Source organism: Neoarius graeffei, chromosome 5 (genome assembly GCF_027579695.1).
Source record: "Neoarius graeffei isolate fNeoGra1 chromosome 5, fNeoGra1.pri, whole genome shotgun sequence".
Classification (NCBI taxonomy): Eukaryota; Metazoa; Chordata; class Actinopteri; order Siluriformes; family Ariidae; genus Neoarius; species Neoarius graeffei.
The window spans coordinates 107,155,809-107,180,661 of NC_083573.1; the positions used below are offsets into that span (position 1 = coordinate 107,155,809).

A 24,853-nucleotide genomic window follows, 5' to 3' on the forward strand; every position below is an offset into this window, starting at 1 on the left:
TTCCATGAGAACAGCTGTCATGAGATATGAAGAGATTCTTGCTGAGCCAACCTTCAAGGCTAAGACAGTTCACCTGCAAAACACCTTGGTCGAGACCAAGCACACAACTGTTACTCACCGAGACTTCCTAGAGTGGTGGAGATGGGATAGCATTGGTGCAGCCTGTGAGCCTAAATGTGGTGGATGCCACTGTGGGACCTGCCAACCTGGAGGGAAGGAAATGACCCTAGCAGAAGAAAGGGAGCTTGATGGCCTCACCTATGTCATGGAGGATGAACATAGCACATATCCACACTGGGATGCTAGATATCCATGGATAATGGATCCAGCTTGCCTCCCTAATAACAGGAGTGGAGTTGAGGCCACATTCTTAAGAACTGAAAAGCATCTCAGGAAAGATCCTGAGTGGCTCGCTGCTTACACGACTCAAGTCCATGAGATGGTTGAGCGAGGAGCTGCAAAGAGACTCACAGCAGAGATGATTGATAACTGGAGAGGACCAGTCTGGTATGTGGGCCATCTAGTAGCACCCAATCCCCATTCTGTCACTACTCCAGTGCACCTTGTTTGGAACAGTAGTCAACAGTTCAGAGGCATGAGCATGAATGATCTGCTGTTAAAAGGGCTGGATGTCTTAAATCCAATTTGAGCTGTCCTAAGGTTTAGAAGGGGTGCACATGCAGCCTTAGGAGACATCAGAAAGATGTACAACTTAGTGTGGCTGGAGAAGCGTGAGATGCACTTGCATAGATTCCTCTGGAGGGACAGACAGGGTGAGAAAATGGGGGAATATGCCATCACAAAAGTGAACATAGGTGATAGACCTGCTGGATGCATAGCACAACTGGCTATGCATGAAACAGCAAGGCTCCCTAGGTTCTCTCACCTAGGAGAGGCACATAGAGTACTGGAGGAAGACAGTTACGTGGACGACATCCTGACTTCCCACAATGACGCAAATAGGCTAGACAAGGTCTCCAAGGAGATTGAGGAGATCCTAAAGGCCGGTGGATTTTCCTTGAAGCCGTGGGTCCGATCTGGGCAAAGTGGGAGGCAGGAGAGTACGACAGAAGCCCTCACAGTAAAGACTCCATCTGAGATGGGGAAAACACTTTTGCTGCCAAATCAGATGAGAGAGAAGGATAAGGCCTTAGGCATTGGATATCTGGCAGAAGAAGACAAACTCTGTGATGACGTTGATCAACTTCTCAAGGAGGAGAGGAAAGATGAGAACAGGCCAAGACCTTTCGGTAGAGGACGTGAGATCAAAACACCTGATCCTCTAACAAGAAGAGCACTGCTGGGCTCTATGATCCTATTGGACTGGTCACACCAATTAAGCAGAAAGGTGCTATCCTTGTCAGGAAGGCTTTTCAGGAGTCAGGGGATGGAAATCTGGCTCGAAGCACTTGGGACAAGCCACTCTCTGAGAGTCTCAGGGAGGAGGCCATCAGGCTGTTCCAAGAGTATACACAGTTGGGACAGATTAAGTTCCATAGAAGTCTTACACCCTCAGGCTGGAGGGGAAAGCCTTTGGCTATCACTTTCTCTGATGGGAGTGACAAGTCATATGGAGCTGTTCTGTATCTTAGGTGGGAAACAGACCAAGGCGTTGATGTCCGACTAGTGGAGTCCAAGGCCAAACTGACGCCACTGGACCAGAAAGGAGATGCTGTTAAAGCTGAAGTCTGTGGTGCGGTCTTTGCGGCAAGGCTCAGGAAGTTTGTAGAGAAACATGGCCAGAGGGAAATAGGCCATTGGTTCCATCTAGTTGACAACCAAACAGTACTTGGAGCTATTCAGCGAGACAGTTATGGTTACCAAACATTCTTTGCCAACAGAATAGGAGAGATCCAAAGAGCTGGACCTGTTGAAGACTGGTGGTGGATACCAGGTAATATCAACATTGCCGACATTATCTCAAGAGGAGCTACTTTGAAAGATCTCCAAGAGGCTTGGCAAAGTGGACCAGAGTTCTTGAAGTGGCCATTGGCTGAGTGGCCAATAAAGTCTGCTGGAGAAGTTGTGACAGATGTCAGAGGCAGCATTAGTAAAATGCAAAAGAAAGCATTCTCAGCAGCGGTAACAAGGGCTCAAGCAAAAAGATGTCAAGGGGCCATTACAAAGAAAAACCTGAAGGCTGACGAGCTTAAAGACAGAAACATTGCTGACCTGGAACAATTCGACCTCAGCTCAGATGCATGTGAAAAGTCAATGCAGAGAATAACACTTGCTGGCTCAGCTGTCAAAAATCTCCTGGACATGAAGAAGTTCAGCAGCTTTCAGTGTTGTTGCATGGGTAAGGCGGGCCGCTGACAAGTGGCTAGGCTTGAGGTGCCAGGCCATGAAGCAAGTGGGAGGCACCACCCTCTGATGCAGAATCAAAAGCACTTGTGCTCAGTGTTGAAGACCGTGAGTATGCCTTCAAGATTCTCTGCCTGGCAGCTCAAGTAGGTGTGATGTTCCCCAACACAACCCTCAACCAGTTGGTAGTGTTCAAAGGAAAAGACGGTCTTCTCAACTGTGGAGGAAGAATCCAAGCCTTTAAAGAAGACAAAACTGCTGTGCCCATTCTCCCTCATGAAGCATGGATAGCCATGCTTCTGGCACGAGAAGCTCATGCTGTGAACCATGAAGCGGTGGCAGGAACACTTCTAAGGATGAGAAGTAAAGCTTGGGTTGTTACAGGAAGAAGAATAGCCAAAAAGGCAGTGGAAAGCTGTGCAACCTGCAGAAAAGCAAGGGCAAAACGATGTCAACAGATAATGGGTGACTTACCACCAGAGCGTATTGGACCAGCAGCTCCATTTCAGTTTACTGCCATGGATCTGTTTGGGCCTTATGAGGTCAGAGACGAGGTGAAGAAGAGAGTGAGACTCAAAGTGTGGGGCATCGTGTTCAGCTGCATGGCATCCAGAGCCATCCATGCTGACATTGTCAATGACTTGTCAGCTGAGGGATTTCTGCTGGCTTATCAGAGGTTTACATCACTGAAAGGACATCCCAGCAGGGTATGGTCTGATCCGGACACAAACTTTGTAGGGGCCAAACCTGCTCTTGAGGACCTAGAGAGGTCAGGACTGGAAGAGGAGTTTGCCAAACATGGCACAAACTGGTCCTGGAAGATCCATCCTGCAGACTCACCTCACAGAAACCGAGCAGCTGGGGCAGCCGTTTGGACTGTGAAAAGAGCCCTGCAGAACGTAGGTGGAAATGGTGTCTTCACATGGGGAGAATTTGAGACTTTTGTTTATATGGCAGCCAATCTGGCCAACGAAAGGTCTATAGATGCACGAATGTGGAGTACATCACCCCAAACTCTCTCCTGTTGGGGCGTGTCTGCTCAAGTGGACACCCAGGAGACTTCCAGTTCGAGAGTTATCCTTGCAAAAGACTGAGAGTCATCCAATCGGAAGTGAACAAGTTTTGGAAGAAGTGGTGTCAGCTCGCAGGCCCAAACCTCTTTGGCAGAAGCAAGTGGCATACGAGAGAGAAATGTTGCTGTGGGAGACATCGTTTGGCTTGCTGATCAGAATGCCCTAAGAGGTCAATTCAAGTTGGCCAGGGTAATCAGTACTAATCCTGATGAGAGAGGGATTGTGAGAGATGTCCAAGTCAGGACGTTTCCTAGCTATCCTCTAATGATCAAGAGACCAACCAATGAGGGATATACAAGCAAGAGCACTGAAACTGGAAAGAAGACCACCATGAAGATTCCTGCGACAGTTCTCCACAGAGATGTTAGGCGACTTGTCGTTTTGGTTCCGGTAGAGGAGCGACAGAGTGGAGACCCAGCAGCTTCAGGGGACGACTGATCTGATGTGACCTCCTTGGGTTCTGGAATCAGGAGCTCAAGTGGGAGGTGTGCTGTCAGACTCCATGAAGCAAAGACTTTTATTTAAGTTTAAGGGAGTGGGGACTTTTATTTTGATACCTGGCATTACAGGAAGTTGATTTCCAAGGTTCTCTTTCTTTAGTTAGCGCAGCAGGCACATGCAGAGTGCAATGATAGCAGAGGTGTTTGTTGTAAAAAGAACAGGGGAACTTAAAGCATAAGCCATCTCTGGGGAAGTCACTGTTGAGCATGTCTTTGACCTTGTTATGTCTGCTGTTTGTTAGTGATGTTTTAATGTTATAACTTTAGCAATGTAATGGAGCTAATGTTCACTAGCAGTTACATTGTGCTAAGTCTTAGCTTTAGCCTTTAGCTTTATATGTGTTTTGTCATGCAACTTGGGTGTTGTAATGGGTGTAGTCTTTGGTTTAAAGTAATTGTGTACTTTATTTTTTTTCCTTGATTTGTAAAGGGTTTCAACTTACTGACTAATTGAAGCTAACTGAAGCTAATTTCAACCTGAAATGCTCAAACAATTAAATAACGAAGATTAAGTTGTGAAAATCTGAGTTGATCCATCCTACCCTGTAGTTGGCTAAGGTCTTTTCAAGTTTGCCCAGGCTTTAAGTAGAGACACCCCAATAACTTGACATTACATTTTATTTGTATAGCTCTTTTAACAAAAGACAGTGGTGCAAAGTTGCTTTCCAGAAATATATAAATTCTGGATAGAAATTTTAAACATATGAATGAATTAATTTATTCCTAATGAGCAAGCCTGTGGTGACAGTGGTGAGGAAAAACTCCCTCAGACAAAATGAGGAAGAAACCTTGTGAGGAACCAGACTCAAAAGGGAATCCATCCTCATTTGGGTGATAACAGATAACGTGATTATAAATAACTCATGATTAAAAATAACTTCTCCTTCTCCTTCCTCTCCTTCTCTTTCTTCTTCTCAGATCTTTGTCACTTTTTCTTTTCCACTGTGATCCTGAAACCTTGAGCAGTACCAGCTGAGACTGATACCTAGTCAGTAGTACTTTCTTTAAAACTATTAAATTTGAAATATATTTTTTTTGTTTTTAACCTTAAACACTTCACACAAGCACTTTTTCCCACAGAAATGCTTACACTGTAATTATCACATATAATAAAGTATAAATATAATAAAATCAATGTTAACAAAAGAAGAAAAAGAAGAGAAGAAAAAAAGTCTCTTTATATGTAAACATTTCCAGTTCTAAAAGCCCACTTCTCTTCCAAGTCCAGCTCCAATCTTTACTGTTCATTCCATCTCATTTATTTCCTCTGATATCTGATCTGCAGTGTTTGGCTGGTATTGCCAATGTTCACACTGGAGTTTACTGAGAAATACTTGGAGTTTTTTGAAAGAGAAAACAGAGCAACTGTTGACCTGTAGAGAAATAAAATCAGAGCACGAGTCCTTCTCTTACTTTTCCTTTCAGCATAGAGAGATCCTCAGGACCGATGATGTGCAGGTCTTCAGTGGAGCAGTCGTTCTGCCGTCATCACAAACACACAGACAAGCATTTTATTCCTCTTGTATCACAACAATTTCCTTTATGTACAATTTAACAATGTAATTTTATTTCTCTTGAACTTATAAAAAGTGCATGTGGCAGTGGGGGCGTGGCCGAGCATCAGTCTGTGAATGGAGGGCGGAGTCAGGGAAGGTGAGTGGTCGTGTCACTACGCCTGTTGTCAATTAACATGTTTGTGTGTCTCCTCCAATGACTGCACCCTATAAAAGGAGAGTGAGAAGGGGAGGTCGGTGCCGAGGGCTCGATAATAGCCTGCGTGCGTGCACGCGCATGTGTGAGTGAGAGAGTTTGAGCTGTGTGCTGAAAAGCAGCAATAAAGAAAAGAATTGAGAACGCAAATAATTGGCTTCTGTGATCCACCCGCATCAGAGTCTTGCTACAGTGGTGCCGAAACCCAGGACAAGTGCAGAAGGGAACAGCCCCATGGAGACCTCGCTGTTCAAGGACCTCATCCATGCCCTTGCCACAGCCCAGCAGAACCAGCACCAAGCGCTGGTCGCCTCCAAAAGGAGCAAGAACAACGGTTTGAAGCCTTGGTGCTGGCCCAACAGGAAGACCGCCAGGCGTTCCGGCAGCTGTTCGCGTCAGTGGGGCCCATGACCGCCACCAGAGCGGACCCTCCCCACCTCACCCAAATGAAGATGGGTCCGCACAGCGATCCGGAAGCCTTCCTCGTGCTCTTCAAGCAAGCAGCGGAGGCGTGGGGTTGGCCAGTCGACCAGCGCACAGCACGCCTCCTTCCCCTGCTGACAGGCGAGGCACAGCTGGCTGCATTGCAGCTCCCCGCCGACAGCCGGCTCATGTACGCAGACCTCCGACGAGCCATCCTCCAGCGTGTCGGCCGGTCCCCAGAGCAACAACAGCAGCGCTTCCGCTCGCTGTGCTTAGAGGGGGTTGGCCAACCGTTTGCGTTTGGCCAACAACTCTGGGATGTCTGCCAGCAGTGGCTGAGGGCAGACGACCATGACGCCGAGGGCGTGATCAACCTGGTGACACTGGAGTAATTTGTCACGCGACTTCTGGAAGAAGTGGCAGAGTGGGTCCAGTGTCATTGTCCAGCATCGCTGGACCAAGCTATCGAGCTGGCAGAAGACCATATGGCGACAGTTCCGATGGCAGGAAGGCATGTCTCCTCTTCTCCTCTCTCTCCTTTCTCTCCCTCTGCTTCCCGTCCTCGCCCCATTCCCCCACCACGGAGGTGGGGGGCGGCTCCCCCCCAGCTGGCCGGGCACACCCGTGGTGTCCTCCCGTTTTCCCCTTCCTTGTCTGTGTCTCCTTCCCCCCAGGTGAGTGATGTCTGTAACACTGGTGCAGAGGGATAGCCTGGACCGGTGTGCTGGTGCTGCGGGGAGCCAGAACATCTCCAACATCAGTGCTCCACGATGGAGGTGGGCACGGTGGTCCGGGTCCCCGACACGCCAGAAACCACCCTCGATCTGGCCGGAGCGCATCGTATACCAGTAAGTGTCCAAGGGGATACGTACCAGGTTTTGGTGGATTCCAGCTGTAACCAGACCTCAATCCACCAAAGCCTGGTGCAAGGTGAGGCATTTAAGAGAGAGCACGAGTGGTGAAGGTGTTGTGTGTGTGCACGGGGATGTTCACGAGTACCCTTTGGTGTCCATCCACATTCTATTTCGAGGGGAAAAGCATAGTGTAAAGGCAGCGGTTAACCCTTCTCTCATCCACTCGCTGCTTTTGGGGACTGATTGGCTGGATTTTAAGGAGTTAATGACGCACATAGTAAGGAGTGGGTCCTGCAGTAATCCTTCTGGGGAAAGCCCCGGAGTAGCATTGGCGGAAGAACCTGTCACAGAGCTGTCTACGTCAGCACCATGTCAGGGTGATGTGAGGAGCTCCCTGCCCCTCCTCCCTCTCTTGGGGATTTCCTGTTAGAGCAGTTGTGAGACAGGACTCTGTGGCATGCATTTAACCAAGTGAGAGTAATTGATGGTCAAATTCTCCAGCCAAATGCGACGCAGGCCTTCCCCTACTTTGCTATTATTAAGGATAGGTTATACCGAGTGACGCAGGACACTCAAACTGGTGAAAAGATAAGTTATTAATTCTAAAGAGCCACCAGGAATTCATATTCCAGGTGGCTCACTTTAATCCCATGGCCGGACACTTAGGGCAGGATAAAACACTAGCCTGAATAATGGCCCGGTTCTATTGGCCAGGGATTCGCGGGGATGTCCGTCAGTGGTGTGCGGCGTGCTGCGAATGCCAATTAGTAAATCCCGTGGCCACTCCAAAAGCACCTTTGCACCCTCTCCCATTAATCGAGACCCCTTTTGAAAGAATTGGGATGGATCTTGTCGGGCCATTAGATCAGTCAGCACAGGGATGTCACTTTATTTTAGTTCTGGTGGACTATGCAACGCGATACCCAGAAGCAATGCCTCTTCACAGTATCTCAGCACGCAGTATTGCAGAGGCATTCTTCCGCTTTATCTCCCGGGTCGGGATTCTGAAAGAAATCCTGACAGACCAAGGCACTACATTCATGTCACGCATACTGCACGAGCTGTATGGGCTACTGGGGATTAAACCTATCCGCACCAGTGTCTATCACTCACAAACTGACGGCTTAGTGGAATGCTTTAATCGAACTCTCAAAAATATAATTCTGAAGTTTGTAAGCAAAGATGCATGTAATTAGGATAAGTGGCTCGAGCCCCTGCTATTTGCAGTACGAGAGGTCCTGCAAGCCTCCACAGGTTTTTTACTCATCTCATCTCATCTCTAGCCGCTTTATCCTTCTACAGGGTCGCAGGCAAGCTGGACCCTATCCCAGCTGACTACGGGCGAAAGGCGGGGTACACCCTGGACAAGTCGCCAGGTCATCACAGGGCTGACACATAGACACAGACAACCATTCACACTCACACCTACGGTCAATTTAGAGTCACCAGTTAACCTAACCTGCATGTCTTCGGACTGTGGGGGAAACCGGAGCACCCGGAGGAAACCCACGCGGACACGGGGAGAACATGCAAACTCCACACAGAAAGGCCCTCACCAGCCCCGGGGCTCGAACCCAGGACCTTCTTGCTGTGAGGCGACAGCGCTAACCACTACACCACCGTGCCGCCCTAGGTTTTTTACTGTTTTAATTATTATATGGGCATAAGCTGCATGGCATTTTGGACGTGCTACATGAAAATTGGGAGGAGGGACCATCACCTAGTAAGAACGAAATTCAATACATTCTTGACCTGCATGCCAAACTCCACACACTCACGCACTTAAAGGACATGGGACATGGATTTTTTTCTGGGTATAATTATGTATAAAGGACATAAGAAATGCCATCTAAATCACTGCAGGGCATCAAAAATGTGAAAATCATCACATTATTCAACTTCTTTATACATCAGCGTAAAACAATGATTCGTTAATGAGCTAAGCGGTCACGTGACCCGTGACGTCACAAAAACTTTCCAAGGAGCCAGCGCTTGGGTATCTAATGTAAACAGGTTACCGAAATGGACACCATCAACAGTGACATTCCCGATGTTTCACAGAGATGTGAAGTTAGACCCTATCAATTTGAACCAATAGCTGGAAATTCACATGAACATAGATCTTGTCTTTACTCTGATGGGTCAGATGATTCTGAGAGTGAGAGTTCATTCAATCCCCATGAAACTGAAAGCGGTCGGCTCGATAACGCATCCTGGTAAGTTAAAAACAATTCTGTTCAAAGGCTAATGATTTGTTGAAAGAAGTATTATTTTTGTATCATACATTGAAAGTTCATCATAGATCTAGCTAAAGTCCGTTGCAAGCTAGTTTTTTTTTTTTTTTGCTGATATTTTTCGAGATTGATTGAGATACAATGCTTCCAGAGTCCGAGATGAAAACATTCAAAATGGTGAAACAAGTCAGAATTATGATAATCAATAATTGATACACCCAAAATTATAATACTAATCCTTACCGCATGAGGCCCAGGGTAAAACCATACTTCCAGGAGGGGCTGCCGTCTGCCTCCCAAGCCGGCCGAGAGCGCTCCTCGTCGGGCACGGCCAGGCGGGCAAATGCCCTGGTCCGTCCGCCCTGTCTAAAAAATAATGGTACAACTCCGAGTGAAGGTATCAATGCGCTGACGAAGCACGCAGAAGGTGTTAGTACGCCTGTCATTATAGTGCGGACTTTCCATAGCATAGAAAATTGCCACGTTTCAATTTGTGTAACTGAACTTTGTTTCATGTCACTGGTCATATAAAACTATGTAAACAGGAAAAACGTGGACGAGTTTGGTCGCATCTAACTACAGCCCCAAAAAATACCATTGGCCATGCTGAGCCTAGCTACATTGCTAACAGGAGTAACAGCGCGTCTGACTGACTGGGAGGTCGCAATACACCATGATGTTCAATGTACGTTAAACACTCTAAAAACGAAACAATTTTCTTGTCATCCAAGACACAAAAACTATTTTGTCACATTCGTCATCATCACGATTCACACTTCTCCATATTCATCTACCCGCTTGTGCTGTACTCAAAAGTTTTTGTGAGGTATGATCACGTGACAGCGGCTCTTCCAGTTGTAAAATATGCATATCGGAGCTCGAGCAGAAATGCCATATAATCATCACGAATATAACGATTTTGCTGAATTTAATAGATAATTTTGTATTTGTTGATGCAATTATTTCATATTTTTAATGGAAAGAAACTGATATAGCGTGCATTTATGTTTCATGTCCCATGTCCTTTACCCCAGGAGAATTTGCGGCAGGTGCAAGAACGTCAAGTCCGACTGTACGACGGGACACATGCCTTAGGGAATTCACACCGGGAGACAAAGTACTCGTATTACTGCCCACGTCGAGCTCCAAATTGGTCACCAAGTGGCAAGGGCCCTTCGAGGTCACACGGCAAGTCGGGGACGTCGACTATGAGGTGAGGTGAACAGACAGGGGTGAGGCATTGCAAGCTTATCACCTCAATCTATTAAAACGTTGAAATGAGGAGGTCCCCGTGGCGTTGGTGTCAGTAATCCTGGAGAAGGTGGAGCTGGGGCCGGAGGTTCAAAAAAGGAAATTGACATCGCCCACTACTCTGGTCCCCTGTGGAGACCACCTCTCCCCAGTCCAACTCATGGAGGTAGCCCAGTTGCAGAAAGAATTTTCCAACATGTTTTTGCCCCTGCATGGCCGCACCCACCTCATAGAACACCACATTGAGACGCCCCCGGGGGTGGTAGTGTGCAGCCACCCTTACCGCCTGCCCGAACACAAAAAAAAGGTGGTCCAGGATGAACTCAAAGCCATGCTCGAAATGGGCATAATCCAGGAGTCCCACAGTGACTGGAGCAGCCCAGTGGTCCTGGTCCCCAAGACCGATGGGTCAGTCCGGTTCTGTGTGGACTATAGGAAAGTCAATGCGGTGTCTAAATTTGACGCATACCCAATGCCTCGCATTGACGAGCTGCTTGATCGATTAGGCACTGCTCGTTTTTATTCGACACTGGATTTAATGAAGGGATATTGGCAGATCCCCTTGACTCCTCTGTCCCGAGAGAAAACAGCCTTTTCTACACCATTTGGCTTACACCAGTTCGTCACACTTCCTTTCAGGTTGTTTGGGGCACCTGCTATGTTCCAGCAGCTTATGGACAGGGTCCTCCTCCCCCATACCACCTACGCAGCCACATACCTCGACGATATTATCATATACAGCAATGACTGGCCACGGCACCTCGAACACCTTAGGGCCATCCTAAAGTCGCTGAGGCGGGCGGGTCTCACAGCTAACCCAAAGAAGTGTGCAATTGGGTGGGTGGAAGTACAGTATCTGGATTTCCACTTAGGCCATGGGCAGGTGCGTCCCCAAATTAATAAGACAGCAGCAATTGCAGCCTGCCCGAGGCCCAAGACCAAAAAGGGGGTGAGACAGTTCCTGGGGCTGGCTGGCTACTATCGTAGGTTCATACCTAATTATTCGGACATCACCAGCCCGCTGACGGAGCACCAGATCCGGTCCAGTGGATGGAGCAATGCCAACAGGCTTTCTCTAGGGTAAAGGCTGCACTGTGTGGGGGGCCACTGTTACACTCCCCTGACTTTTCTCTCCCCTTTATTTTACAGACAGACGCATCGAACAGAGGGCTGGGGGCTATTCTGTCCCAGAACGTGGAGGGGGAGGAGCGTCCTGTGCTGTATCTTAGCCGGAACCTGTCACTGCGGGAAGGCAGGTACAGCACAATAGAGAAAGCATGCCTAGCCATCAACTGGGTGGTCCTCAATGGCATGCCTAGCCATCAACTGGGTGTTCGGACCACGTGCCCCTCCAGTGGCTCCACCACATGAAGGATGCCAATGCGTGGATCACCCGTTGGTATCTTGCCCTCCAGCCATTTAAATTTGAGGTGGTCCACAGGCCGGGGGCGCAGATGGTAGTGGTGGACTTCCTATCCCGTCAAGGGGGGGAGCCGTCCGCCCTGAGTCGGGCAGTGGGGGTATGTGGCAGCAGGGGCGTGGCCGAGCGTCAGTCTGTGAATGGAGGGCAGAGTCAGGGAAGGTGAGTGGTTGTGTCACTACACCTGTTGTCAATTAACGTGTGTTTTTGTGTCTCCTCCAGTGACCGCGCCGTATAAAAGGAGAGTGAGAAGGGGAGGTTGGCGCTGAGGGCTTGATAATAGCCTGTGTGTGTGTGCGCATATGTGAGTGAGAGTTTGAGCTGTGCTGAAAAGCAGCAATAAAGAAAATAATTGAGAACGCAGATAACCACCTGCCATGCTTCTGTGCTCCACCCACATCAGGGTCTCGCTACAGTGCAGCCTTTCATCAAACAAAAACCATGAAGTGTAAACTCCTTTCCTGAAAACATCTGAAAACTAAAAGCCACAGCTTCACCTCTGACTATTACAGAGCACTGACACTGAAGACTCCTTCCAGACATGTTACACAAACACATTTCTTCTTCTAATAAAAGTGTGTTGTACTGGAGTGAAATGTGAAGTGGTGATGGTTGTGTGAAGAATTTCACACACACGGGCCATGATGAGAAAAACATGAAACCTCAGGAGATATAAATACTCTGGTTTCTAAAGAAAATTGGTTCTTCAGAAGTTAATTCCCAGAGGTGGACAGTAATGAAGTACATTTACTTGTGTACTGTACTTAAGTACACTTTTTGAGTATCTGTACTTTACTTGAGTATTTTTTTAGGAAACTTGTGACTTTAACTTCACTACATTTTGAAAGGCAAATATCATACTTTTTACTCCACTACATTTCTGTCAAGGTCCTCATTACTATGAAGCAGCTTTGAAAGTGGATGTTTTTTTCCTTTTCTTTTCTAAAATGTGATTGTTTTTTTGCAGGTGACACTGAGACAGTCTATCAGTAATCACTAGGGTCATGTCACGTCCATAGACCTATAAAATCAAGTTCAGTGATTTTCTCTGCAGAATTATTTAACACGATCAGTTGATGGTAGAATGGAAGGAGGCGGTTCTTCTGGGGAATGCACACACTCATGGCCCTTGAACCCATGTTTCAGTTTTCTGAAAGGATTCAAGATTCATTTCGTTTTAAATGTTTGCTTTGTTTGCGGAAAACAAACCACATCTTGGCCTTCAATAATTCGCTGTCCAACCTGCGGAAGCATATTGAGGTGTATAAACGTTTTATTCCATGAGAAAGCTTGCAATGAAGTTTTATACGCTTTAAGAGCTAGCAATAACGTTGCAATAGCTATGCAGTCTGGTTAATCAAATGACTTTCTATGGATTTGCCCACCAAGTTGCCATTGTCTTTCTTGTCCATGGCTAATGATAACACATAGCTAGTTAACATGGATACTGTTAGTTAGCATGTAAAAACAGAGTTATGCTAACATGAATAACGTTAACTTATCTGAAGTGCTTTCAGAAATATGTTTTAGCATAATCTTGCCAAATAAACAATGTAGAAATCTTTCTTTTCTCGTAGCATTAGCTACCTAATATGATTTTGAGTTTGAAAAGAGTTTGCTAGTAAGTCAGGTGGCACGTCACTGACTAGCTAGCTTAACGTTAAATCACCAGGACGGCACAGCATGTGTTCATTTTGTAAAGCCAGTAGGTTGTTTCAGAGGCGTTAGGTTTTGTAAGCGTTGTGGCAATAATAGAACAATGCATTGACAGAAAATGTACTTTTAATACTTAAGTATTTTAAAATCAAGTACTTCAGTACTTTAACTTAAGTACAAATTTGACTGTACAACTTTCACTTGTATTGGAGTAACATTTGACCAGTGGGATCTGTACTTTGACTTGAGTAATGAAGTTGGGTACTTTGTCTACCTCTGTTTATTTACATAATTAAGAGTTCACAGCTTCCTAAAGAGGTTCTACTCTGAATCCTTTGTAATGAGAGGAACAAGTGTACTGTACATGTTTTTTAACCGGGCGAGGGGGGGTTAACAATTTTTCACTTATAGACTAGGTCAGAATTGCAAAAAGGGGCTTAAATAAGGAGTTGCAGGCATTTGTGAGTAAAAGTTGGCAAACAAACTTTTCTAAAGGTATTTTTTGCGCTGAATCCATTTTTGCTGTTTGCCAAGCTGTATCTCATACGTGGAGCCCAGTAGAGGGCACATTTGCATATAATTTGCATATTTCGAGTATTTCAATATAAAACTCTTCAATGTTGTACAGTATGAAAAAAGTAAAATAGCAGAAAGTTGCATATACCTCTTGGCTAAATAAGTACCAAATTTGGCTTCAATTGGGTGAAAGGAACTCTCAAAAACAGACTTTAGGTAGTGTGTGTGGTCCAAATTACCATATTAAATTATAAAATTCGTGGTCTTGAGTTTATAGACTATATAATAGACTATATAAAGGGTAATTCTGCTGAATCCATTTAGGCAGTCTTTTTATTTGTAACTCAGTAGAGTGGCAGTCTCATAGGCTAAAAAAATTAACAAATTTCTCAGCTCTGGCTCAAAAATAAAATCTTAAATTGCGACAGAAGATTTATTGGGTACAGAAAACAAACATAGGCTAATATTTAAAATACATAATATTTATCTCAGAATATTTTTGGTGAACACTGAACTTTTTATCCATTTTTTTAATAAATATATATATATATATATATTTTTTTTGGTCTTTTTTGCCTTTATGTAGGGCATTTAGAGGGCGAGAGGAAATGATTGGGAGAGAGAGATGGGGAAGGATCGGGAAATGACCTTGGGTCAGACTCAAACCTGGGTCCCCGGATTTATGTTACGGCATCCCAGCCAACCAAGCCATGGCGCCTCCAGAACTTTGATTTTTTTTTTTTACTTGAATGCATCCATATAGGAACATCAAAATCATATGTACATAAATGATCTGTAACTATGTAATGTAACTAGGGTGATGGTTTAACATATATTAACATAAAACTATAAACAACAACATGACAAGATTCTCCAATATGACTAATTTTCACAAAACAGCAAAAATACCACAGCCTTTTTCTGTCTTCTGCAGCTGCTTTTAATGTGAGAAGGCCCTGTTCAGTTGCTTTGAATACCTGATCTCTCTTGGACTCTTTGCATATAATGCAGGTATCCAATGGTATTGACTGGTCTAGCTTCAAGCTACACACAGCTTCCATAATGATGTTCTTACAATCTGACAGACTTCATGGATGATCTTACCGACAGAAATATTTCAAATGCTACCAGAAATGTTGGCTTATATAGCTCTTTGGATAGAGTTTTATGGTGATGAACTAGGGCTGGGCGATATGGAGGAAAAACATATCTCGATTTCTTCTATATCTCGATATACGATATATATCTCGATATTTTCAAATCCCCCTAAATAAATAAAAAATAAGTAAAACTTCTGCTAGTAGGGACAGAACTGTATCAGTTTTTAAACTGCTGTGGGACAAAACTGTCTGTGCTGCTGCTCCGCAGTAAGATATTTGCCTACTGCAGCATGGGCGATCGAAGCACGGGCAGTCTGAGTGAAGTCGCTGGAGTAGCCAACCGAAGGCATGCAGTGGAAATATGTGAAAACGCAATCAAGTAAATGCTACTGCACAATATTAAATGCTACTTATCTTTCAACTAACAGTGTTTTGAGGTGTTACAGAGTGATAGGGTGACCAAACCTCTGTAATTCCAAAAAGTAATTTTTTTTCTCGATTAATTCGACATCTCAAAATCCATATCGAGATACTTGTCCATCTCGATACATCTTAAATATCAATATATTGCCCAGCCCTATGATTAGCAATATTTAAACACTGTATGGAAATAGAAACGATGGCAAAAAGTGATTTTATTTTGAATTAAAGTTCTTGTGGATAAGTTTAAGTTAATTTACAAACTCTGATGTGATGGCAACAGTTTCCTTGCATCCTCAATGAAATGACTCAGGAATGTAAGATTTTCTATTTGTCTGCTTGAAATATAAGGATAAAAGAAGACATATTCAGGACAACAATAAGAAATGAAAGTGTAATTGTCCTTGTCACATACAAGTACCATAATTCTCACTACAAATAAACCTCCTAGACTTGATCATTAGTGTTGTACATGATGTAAAATAAAAAAAACGGAATTTACTGAAATTTTAGAGGTTGTCTTAGATTTTGTGCTCTACAGACTTCCACATAAGAGATACAGCTTGGCAAACAGCAAAAATGGATTCAGCAAAAAAAAATACTTTTAGAAAAGTTTGTTTGCCAACTTTTACTCAAAAATGCCCGGGGGTGTCACATTATCTGAAAATCGACCTAGTCTGTTAAGTTTGTGTTTTACTGAAAATGTCCTTGAAATTTGTTCTCAATTTTCAAGGCAGAAATATGACCACAGTGCCATCTGGAGGACAAAGATAGAGAGCAATGAAGAAAATCTAAACCCTTTGATCTATATTAACCCTCTTGGTCTCCTGTTTTGCTTCTGGCCTGAGTTTCCCAAAAGCATCACAGCATAAAGATAATCAATAAATGGTAGAGCAAGCAGCATAATGAACACACTCTCTCTCCTACTTAAGATGCTCTTAATGTTAAGAGGCTTTTGGGAAACCCATCCCTGTTCATATTTTTTTGTCCTGTTAGTCCATTCTTATATTTCCACTGGTTTTTGATACCTGAAGAACCCCATCCATCCATCCATCCATTATCTGTAGCCGCTTATCCTGTCCTACAGGGTCACAGGCAAGCTGGAGCCTATCCCAGCTGACTATGGGCAAGAGGTACACCCTGGACAAGTCGCCAGGTTGTCTCAGGGCTAACACACAGACAACCATTCACACTCACATTCACGGTCAATTTAGAGCCACCAATTAGCCTAACCTGCATGCCTTTGGATTATGGGGGAAACCGGAGCACCCGGAGGAAACCCACGCAGACACAGGGAGAACATGCAAACTCCACACCGAAAGGCCCTCGCCGGCTGCTGGGCTCGAACCCAGGACCTTCATGCTGTGAGGTGACAGTACTAACCACTACACCACCGTGCCACCCGTACCTGAAGAACCTTTTTATAAAAAAGCTTTTCTAACACTAAAAGCCTGTGCCCCTATTTAATGCAGATGTGGTGAGTAAGATACAAGTTATATCATATTTCTTCTAGATAAGATTCTTTATTCTTGATTGAATTGTATCTTATCTTATTGAATTGTATCTTATGAATATGTATCTAAAATAAATATGATGTAAATTATGAAAGCAAACTAACTGAAAGTAAATCCATCAAACGCATCACAATTTTAATGTGCAATAATTTATTATGTGCAATAATAACTGAGCACTTTTTTAAACTGCATATGTTGGCAATGTGTGTGTAAGTGTATGGTACAAACTGAATGAATGGAAACATTTACATCCATCCATCCATCCATCCATCCATCCATCTATCTATCCTTTTTATTTGACTCCAGTACTTGAGTGCACTTGAATTGCATTGTATGTTTTCTGTACAATGACAAAAAAGAATCGTATCTTCTATCCACATTCACTGGATAGGAGCAATCACGCACTCTGATTGGCTACTGTACTACGAGGCTATCAGGTCATAGACCGTGAATAGAGAAAAACAAAATGGCAGACCGTGTTGCTGAACCAACCGAGGATGAAATAAAAACTTTACTCAAAAACAACCCCCCCCCCCCAAAATACTAAAAAACAAGCAACAAAATATGGAATGAAAGTATTTGAGGGTAAGAACGTATCTTTTTTTATTTTTCAAGAATTATCGCATTTTTCACAAATTGCTCCTGTCATTTCACTGGTTAGTTTACATTCTAAGTGGAAATGATTGTTGGATGTTTTGTATAAAGTTTTTATTTATGGAATTTGCAAAAAATAAAAATGCTCTGTTTCTCAAAATCCAGTGAATGTGGACTCGATTTTATGGAATAACTGTTATATTATTTTATGATTTCAGATTTAGCACAGATAAAGCAAGATAAGGAGGGTGTTCTAGTTTCACATGTATAAATTTAAATTGTCAATTTTAATTTAAAAAAAATTGTCAAAAATAATTGTTATACTTCTGCACAAACAAAAATAAAACCTTTGCTGAGTGCTGTTTTATATTAAAAAAGAAAGAAAGTAAAAGCCCAACAAAAATACTGTTGACTGCTAAAGTGTGAATCTCCAGGTGGATTTTCAACCGTGATTCATTCTTATTTATGCATTTATTTGTTTGTTTATTGATTGGTGGCACGGTGGTGTAGTGGTTAGCACTGTAGCCTCACAGCAAGAAGGTCCTGGGCTCAAGCCCAGTGGACGATGAGGGCCTTTCTGTGTGGAGTTCGTGTGTTCTGCGTGGGTATGCTCTGGTTTCGCCCAAAGACATGCAGGTTAGGCTAACTGGTGTCTCTAAAGTGACTGTACACTGTAAAAAATGATATCTGAGCAAGTAAAACTACAACCCCAATTCCAAAAAAGTTGGGACAAAGTACAAATTGTCAATAAAAACAGAATGCAATAATTTACAAATCTCAAAAACTGATATTGTATGCACAATAGAACATAGACAACATATCAAATGTCGAAAGTGAGACATTTTGAAATTTTATGCCAAATATTGGCTCATTTGAAATTTCATGACAGCAACACATCTCAAAAAAGTTGGGACAGGGGCAATAAGAGGCTGGAAAAGTTAAAGGTACAAAAAAGGAACAGCTGGAGGACCAAATTGCAACTCATTAGGTCAATTGGCAATAGGTCATTAACATGACTGGGTATAAAAAGAGCATCTTGGAGTGGCAGCGGCTCTCAGAAGTAAAGATGGGAAGAGGATCACCAATCCCCCTAATTCTGCGCCCACAAATAGTGGAGCAATATCAGAAAGGAGTTCGACAGTGTAAAATTGCAAAGAGTTTGAACATATCATCATCTACAGTGCATAATATCATCAAAAGATTCAGAGAATCTGGAAGAATCTCTGTGCGTAAGGGTCAAGGCCGGAAAACCATACTGGGTGCCCATGATCTTCGGGCCCTTAGACGGCACTGCATCACATACAGGCATGCTTCTGTATTGGAAATCACAAAATGGGCTCAGGAATATTTCCAGAGAACATTATCTGTGAACACAATTCACCGTGCCATCCGCCGTTGCCAGCTAAAACTCTATAGTTCAAAGAAGAAGCCATATCTAAACACGATCCAGAAGCGCAGACGTCTTCTCTGGGCCAAGGCTCATTTAAAATGGACTGTAGCAAAGTGGAAAACTGTTCTGTGGTCAGACGAATCAAAATTTGAAGTTCTTTATGGAAATCAGGGATGCCGTGTCATTCGGACTAAAGAGGAGAAGGACGACCCAAGTTGTTATCAGCACTCAGTTCAGAAGCCTGCATCTCTGATGGTATTGGGTTGCATTAGTTCATGTGGCATGGGCAGCTTACACATCTGGAAAGACACCATCAATGCTGAAAGGTATATCCAGGTTCTAGAGCAACATATGCTCCCATCCAGACGATGTCTCTTTCAGGGAAGACCTTACATTTTCCAACATGACAAGGCCAAACCACATACTGCATCAATTACAGCATCATGGCTCCGTAGAAGAAGGGTCCAGGTACTGAACTGGCCAGCCTGCAGTCCAGATCTTTCACCCATAGAAAACATTTGGCGCATCATAAAATGGAAGATGCGACAAAAAAGACCTAAGACAGTTGAGCAACTAGAATCCTACATTAGACAAGAATGGGTTAACATTCCTATCCCTAAACTTGAGCAACTTGTCTCCTCAGTCCCCAGACGTTTACAGACTGTTGTAAAGAGAAAAGGGGATGTCTCACAGTGGTAAACATGGCCTTGTCCCAACTTTTTTGAGATGTGTTGTTGTCATGAAATTTAAAATCACCTAATTTTTCTCTTTAAATGATATATTTTCTCAGTTTAAACATTTGATATGTCATCTATGTTCTATTCTGAATAAAATATGGAATTGTAAAACTTCCACATCATTGCATTCCGTTTTTATTTACAATTTGTACTTTGTCCCAACTTTTTTGGAATCGGGGTTGTAGTTGAAACGATCTGGTATTTCATATTAGAAGAATACAAGACACCAATTCTGAGATTATTAAACCTAGTGCTAGATTGTAAGCAACTTATTCCAAGATGTCTTGTCAAGCAAAATTATTTGTCCATGCAGCAAGATAATTTCACTAGTATTAAGTAATTTTCTCCTTAAATTCAGTTTTCAATTTTTTGCAGTGCAGGTGTGAGTGTGAATGGTTGTTTGTCTCTATGTATCAGCCCTGCAATGACCTGGCGACTTGTCCAGGGTGTGCCCCACCTCTCACCCATAGTCAGCTGGGATAGGCTCCAACTTGCCTGCAACTCTGCACAGGATAAGCGGCTATAGATAATGGATGGATGTTTAATCTATCTATTCCTGTTATGCCAAAGATCTCTTTGAAAAGATGTATTTGAATGAAAGTAAGTATTGTATGTTATTAAGTCACAAGCGAGATATGCTCATTCATGGCATCAGTGTGACTCGTGACGTTAATAAACCATATGACTCCGGTGCCTGTCAAGATGTCGTATTTTAAGGGAAGCTCATCCTACCAGGTAGCTCTTGAGGCGGATGAACTCCACACGGGTGGTGATGGGACGATCAGAACTCCGGCTCTGGGCCTTAATGGACTCCACCAAGTCAGCACAGAACTTATAGCCTCCTTTCAGAACACACAGAACCATCAGGTTATCGTGACCCATGTCCTCCAGGATATTTCTGGCTAAACACTCGATCCTGAATTCAACACACAGAAGAAACACACAGCATGTGCAGGGTCACACAGTAAAAGTTGATATGATAAAAATTCAGAAAGAGAAAAAGAGAGAAGTGTATGAAAGCAAAGAGCAGAGTTTGAGCTTGAGTGTACTGGTAGATCCTGAACTACAGTGGATATAAAAAGTGTACACACCCCATTAAAATGATAGTTTTTTCTGTTATAAAAAATTAGACCACGATAAATAATTTCAAAACTTTTCCCACCTTTAATATAAACTGTATAATTCAATTGAAAAACAAACAAATCCGTCAGGGGGAAAACATAAAAAAAAAAGTACAAGAAGCTGGTTGCATAAGTGTGTACACCGTTAAACTAATACTTTGTTGAAGCACCTTTTAATTACAGCATTCAGTCTTTTTGGGTTGGAGTCTATCAGTCTGCCACATCTAGACTTGGCAATATTTGCCCACTCTTCCTTGCAAAAGCGCTCCAAATCTGTCAGATTGTGAGGGCTTCTCTTGTGCACAACCCTCTTCAGGTCACCCCACAGATTTTCAATTGGATTTAGGTCTGGGCTCTGGCTGGGCCGTTCCAAAACTTTTTTGGGCTCATTGTTGTGCTGAAAGATGAGGTTCATCTTCAGTTTTCTAGCAGACACCTGAAGGTTTTGGGCCAAAATTGACTGGTATTTAGAACTGTTCATAATTCCCTCCACCTTGACTAAAGCCCCTGTTCCAGCTGAAGAAAAACAACCCCAAAACATGATGCTGCCACCACCATGCTTCACTGTGGGTATGGTGTTCTTTTGGTGATGTGAAGTGTTGTTTTTGCACCAAACATACCTTTTGGAATTGTGGACAAAAAGTTCAACCTTGGTTTCATCAGACCATAACACATTTTTCCACATGCTTTTGGGAGAGTTGATGTATTCTTTTGCAAAATTTAGTTGGGCCTTGATGTTTTCTTTGACCCTACCTCATAGTCCAGACATATGGAGAATACAGGAGATTGTCACATGTAGTACACAACCAGTACTTGGCAGAAATTCCTGCAGCTCCTTCAGTGTTGCTGTAGGCCTCTCGGCAGCCTCCCTGACCAGTTTTTGTCTTGTCTTTTCATCAATTTTGGAGGGACGTCCAGTTCTCAGTAATGTTACTGTTGTCCCATATTTTCTCCACTTCTTGATGACTGTCTTCACTGTGCTCCATGGTATATCTAATACCGTGGAAATTTTTTTGCACCCTTCTCCTGACTGATACCTTTCATCAATCAAATCCCTTTGATGCTTTGTAAGCTCTCTGTAAACCCTGGCATGTGTTGGAGGATGCAACTGAGTAAATGTCTGAACTTTATTTGGGGTTAATCAGAGTCATTTTAATTGATGGCAGGTGTGAACCCAAAAAGACTGAATGCTGTAATTAAATCAAAAGGTGCTTTAACAAAGTATTAGTTTAAGGATGTGCACACTTATGCAACCAGCTTATTGTACATTTTTTTATGTTTTTCCCCCTAACAGATTTGTTTGTTTTTCAATTGAATTGTACAGGTTATAGGTCACATTAAAGGTGGAAAAAGTTTTGAAATTATTTATTGTGGTCTAATTTTTTACATCAGAAAAACCTATCAATTTAACAGGGTGTGTACACTTTTTATAGCCACTGTATGTGTACAAACATGAGGATATTCATCTTCATTTTTTTTTTTTTTACATCTGAGACATGATATAAATGTAGAAACAGAATTTACATTTATATTGGCATTAGTTCAAGTTTCCTTCAGTTCCCTCAAAAGCAAGCAAGCAAACAAACAAACAAACAAAAGATGCAGCATCTCATGTCACCAAGAAACCAAAGTAATGTAAACTCCTCTGTTCTGAAGACATCAGCAGTCTTAAAGTTATAACTTTATCTCTGACTGTTACAAAGCACTGATATTGGAGACTCCTACCACAAATGTGAGAAATGTTCAAAAAGGGTTGCTGAGAAAACTTCACCTCATTTACACATCCCTGTGAGTGATCTGTTTTGATAGTAGCAATAACGTATTAGAATGAGTGCATTAATTATAAATAAACCTGTGAATTACAGCTGCAATACTGTCAGAGTTGCTGTTATAGAAAATTAATCATCACCTTCTGACCCATCACAATCCAGAATTCAGTGTTGAAAGATGGTGTATCATGATGATAATGGTGAATGATGGTATATGATTGTGTATGATACTGTATGATGATGAATGTTGGTGTATGATGATGATGGTGTATGATGGTGTATAATGATGATGATGATGTGTAATGGTGTATAATGGTGAATGATTGCGTATAATGATTGTGTATGATGGTGAATGATGGGATATGATGGTGAATGTTGGTGTATGATGATGATGGTGAATGATTGCGTATAATGATTGTGTATGACGGTGAATGATGGGATATGATGATGAATGTTGGTGTATGATGATGATGGTGTATGATGGTGTATAATGATGATGTGTAATGGTGTATAATGGTGAATGATTGCGTATAATGATGATGATGATTGTGTATGATGGTGAATGATGGGATATGATGGTGAATGTTGGTGTGTGATGGTGAATGACAGTGTATAATGATGACGATGGTGAATGATGGTGAATCATAGTGTATGATGAGATATGTATTTTTGTATCTTGAGGAGGTTCAAAGTAATGAGGACAGAAGAAACAATATCAGAATACACAATGTAAGTACACAACAAACAAGTCTAAATTTATTTTAGCTATTCTTTTTCTTTTGTAGTACTCTTTTACCTGTCCATGATGATGCCGTGAGGGATGTACAAACACTCCAAATCACCACGGTAATGCTCAGGATACGTGAACAGCTCTAATTCATAACCTGGCCAATCATCTGCTATCTGACATATAAACACACAATTCAGTCTGGAACATAAATGACATCACACTGACTCAACCTCTAAAAGCTATAATAATAATAATAATAATAATGTATTAACAACCAGCTTATTTTGATGGTCGGAACCCTGACCATCTTAACAGCAAAATTACAAAAACAATACATGGGTCATTTTTTGACACTATACTGTATCTCACATTGAAGTTTTGCTACACTGGACTCTTTTTGTGGTGATATGCCTCATTTGTCAATCTGCTGATACAAATGGTAGCTCTGCATCACCTGCCCTTGTGGATGAACCACCACACCACTGATGCTGTGTTATTTTCTTAAAATATTTTCCCCACCATGTTGCGTTAGTAGAGATAATTCAGTAAATGTTTCCCCAGCTGGTGAAGAAGGTGTACCAGTTGGACCAAACCGGCCTGTGGTTTGGCTGCTGATCGCTCATCCAACCAAGCTGCATTTTTTAGGAGAGAGTCAGACATGTCTGAGGACTACTTTTAGGTTAGAACATGTTGATAAATAATGAAAGTTTTGCATGTACAAGTTTGAAGATGTCAGAAAAATTAAATTAAAGTTAAAATTAAAGTTAAATTAAATTTAATTAAAATTTAATTAAAATTAAAGTTAAGCTTTACCTCTGACTGTTACAAAGAACTGACCCTGGAGACTCCTTCCAAAAATGTTTTTAAAAAAGTGTTTTTAAGAAAACATCACCCCCTGTGGATGCTATGCTAATATAGAAACGATAACGTATTAAAACCAGTGCATTAATTATAAATAAACCTGTGATTTGCAGCTGCACTACTGTCAGTGCTGCTGTTATAGAGAATTAATCAACACTTCTTCTGATCAATAAAACAATAGAAGCATGTGAGATTAATTAAAATGAGATATGAATCAGAAATTCCTTATTTACCACAACAGCCTGTTTTGTCTGTCTGTCCTCCATCATAAGTGTGTTTAAAAGAAGAATCCACTTCAGTAAGAGAAAGTAAAGACGCACACAGAGGACTCCTGAGCACTATAGAGCTCTGTAAAAGTCCTGCAGGAGGTTACGTGTTCATCAAGAAGTCCATTCGGCAGGAATTACATGATTGGTGATGTATGATAGGGCAGGAGCACGTGGTTGGGCGTGTGTGTGTGTTAGTCAGAGGAACAGTGTATATGGCTGGTCATGCCCAAGTTATTATGTACAACAGAGAAGTGTAGCTTCTTGACTATGACCTTCCCCTAAACATTGTGTGTGTGTTTGTGCATGCACACTGTTGTAGTAAAATACTGAATGAGATGCTGTTACCATCCCATTGTTGATTAGTGTCCTATAACTGCATGTTCCCATGTGTTTGATGTAATAATGTG

The 24,853-nt window shown here is 42.7% G+C and overlaps 1 protein-coding gene across 1 annotated transcript in view; it reads right to left on the reverse strand.

Annotated features, from left to right (window-relative positions):
- Nucleotides 1–24,533, reverse strand: part of prtfdc1a (phosphoribosyl transferase domain containing 1a) — a 62,990-nt gene extending 38,457 nt beyond the window's left edge. The window contains exons 1-4 of the mRNA XM_060922708.1: nucleotides 24,411–24,533; nucleotides 23,383–23,489; nucleotides 20,429–20,612; nucleotides 5,291–5,356 (exon numbers count right to left, since the gene is read on the reverse strand). Of these exons, the coding sequence (XP_060778691.1) occupies nucleotides 5,291–5,356; nucleotides 20,429–20,612; nucleotides 23,383–23,489; nucleotides 24,411–24,446 (393 nt within the window). The 5' untranslated portion in view covers nucleotides 24,447–24,533. The remainder of the gene's footprint in view (nucleotides 1–5,290; nucleotides 5,357–20,428; nucleotides 20,613–23,382; nucleotides 23,490–24,410) is intronic.
- Between the last annotated feature and the right edge of the window lie 320 nt (nucleotides 24,534–24,853).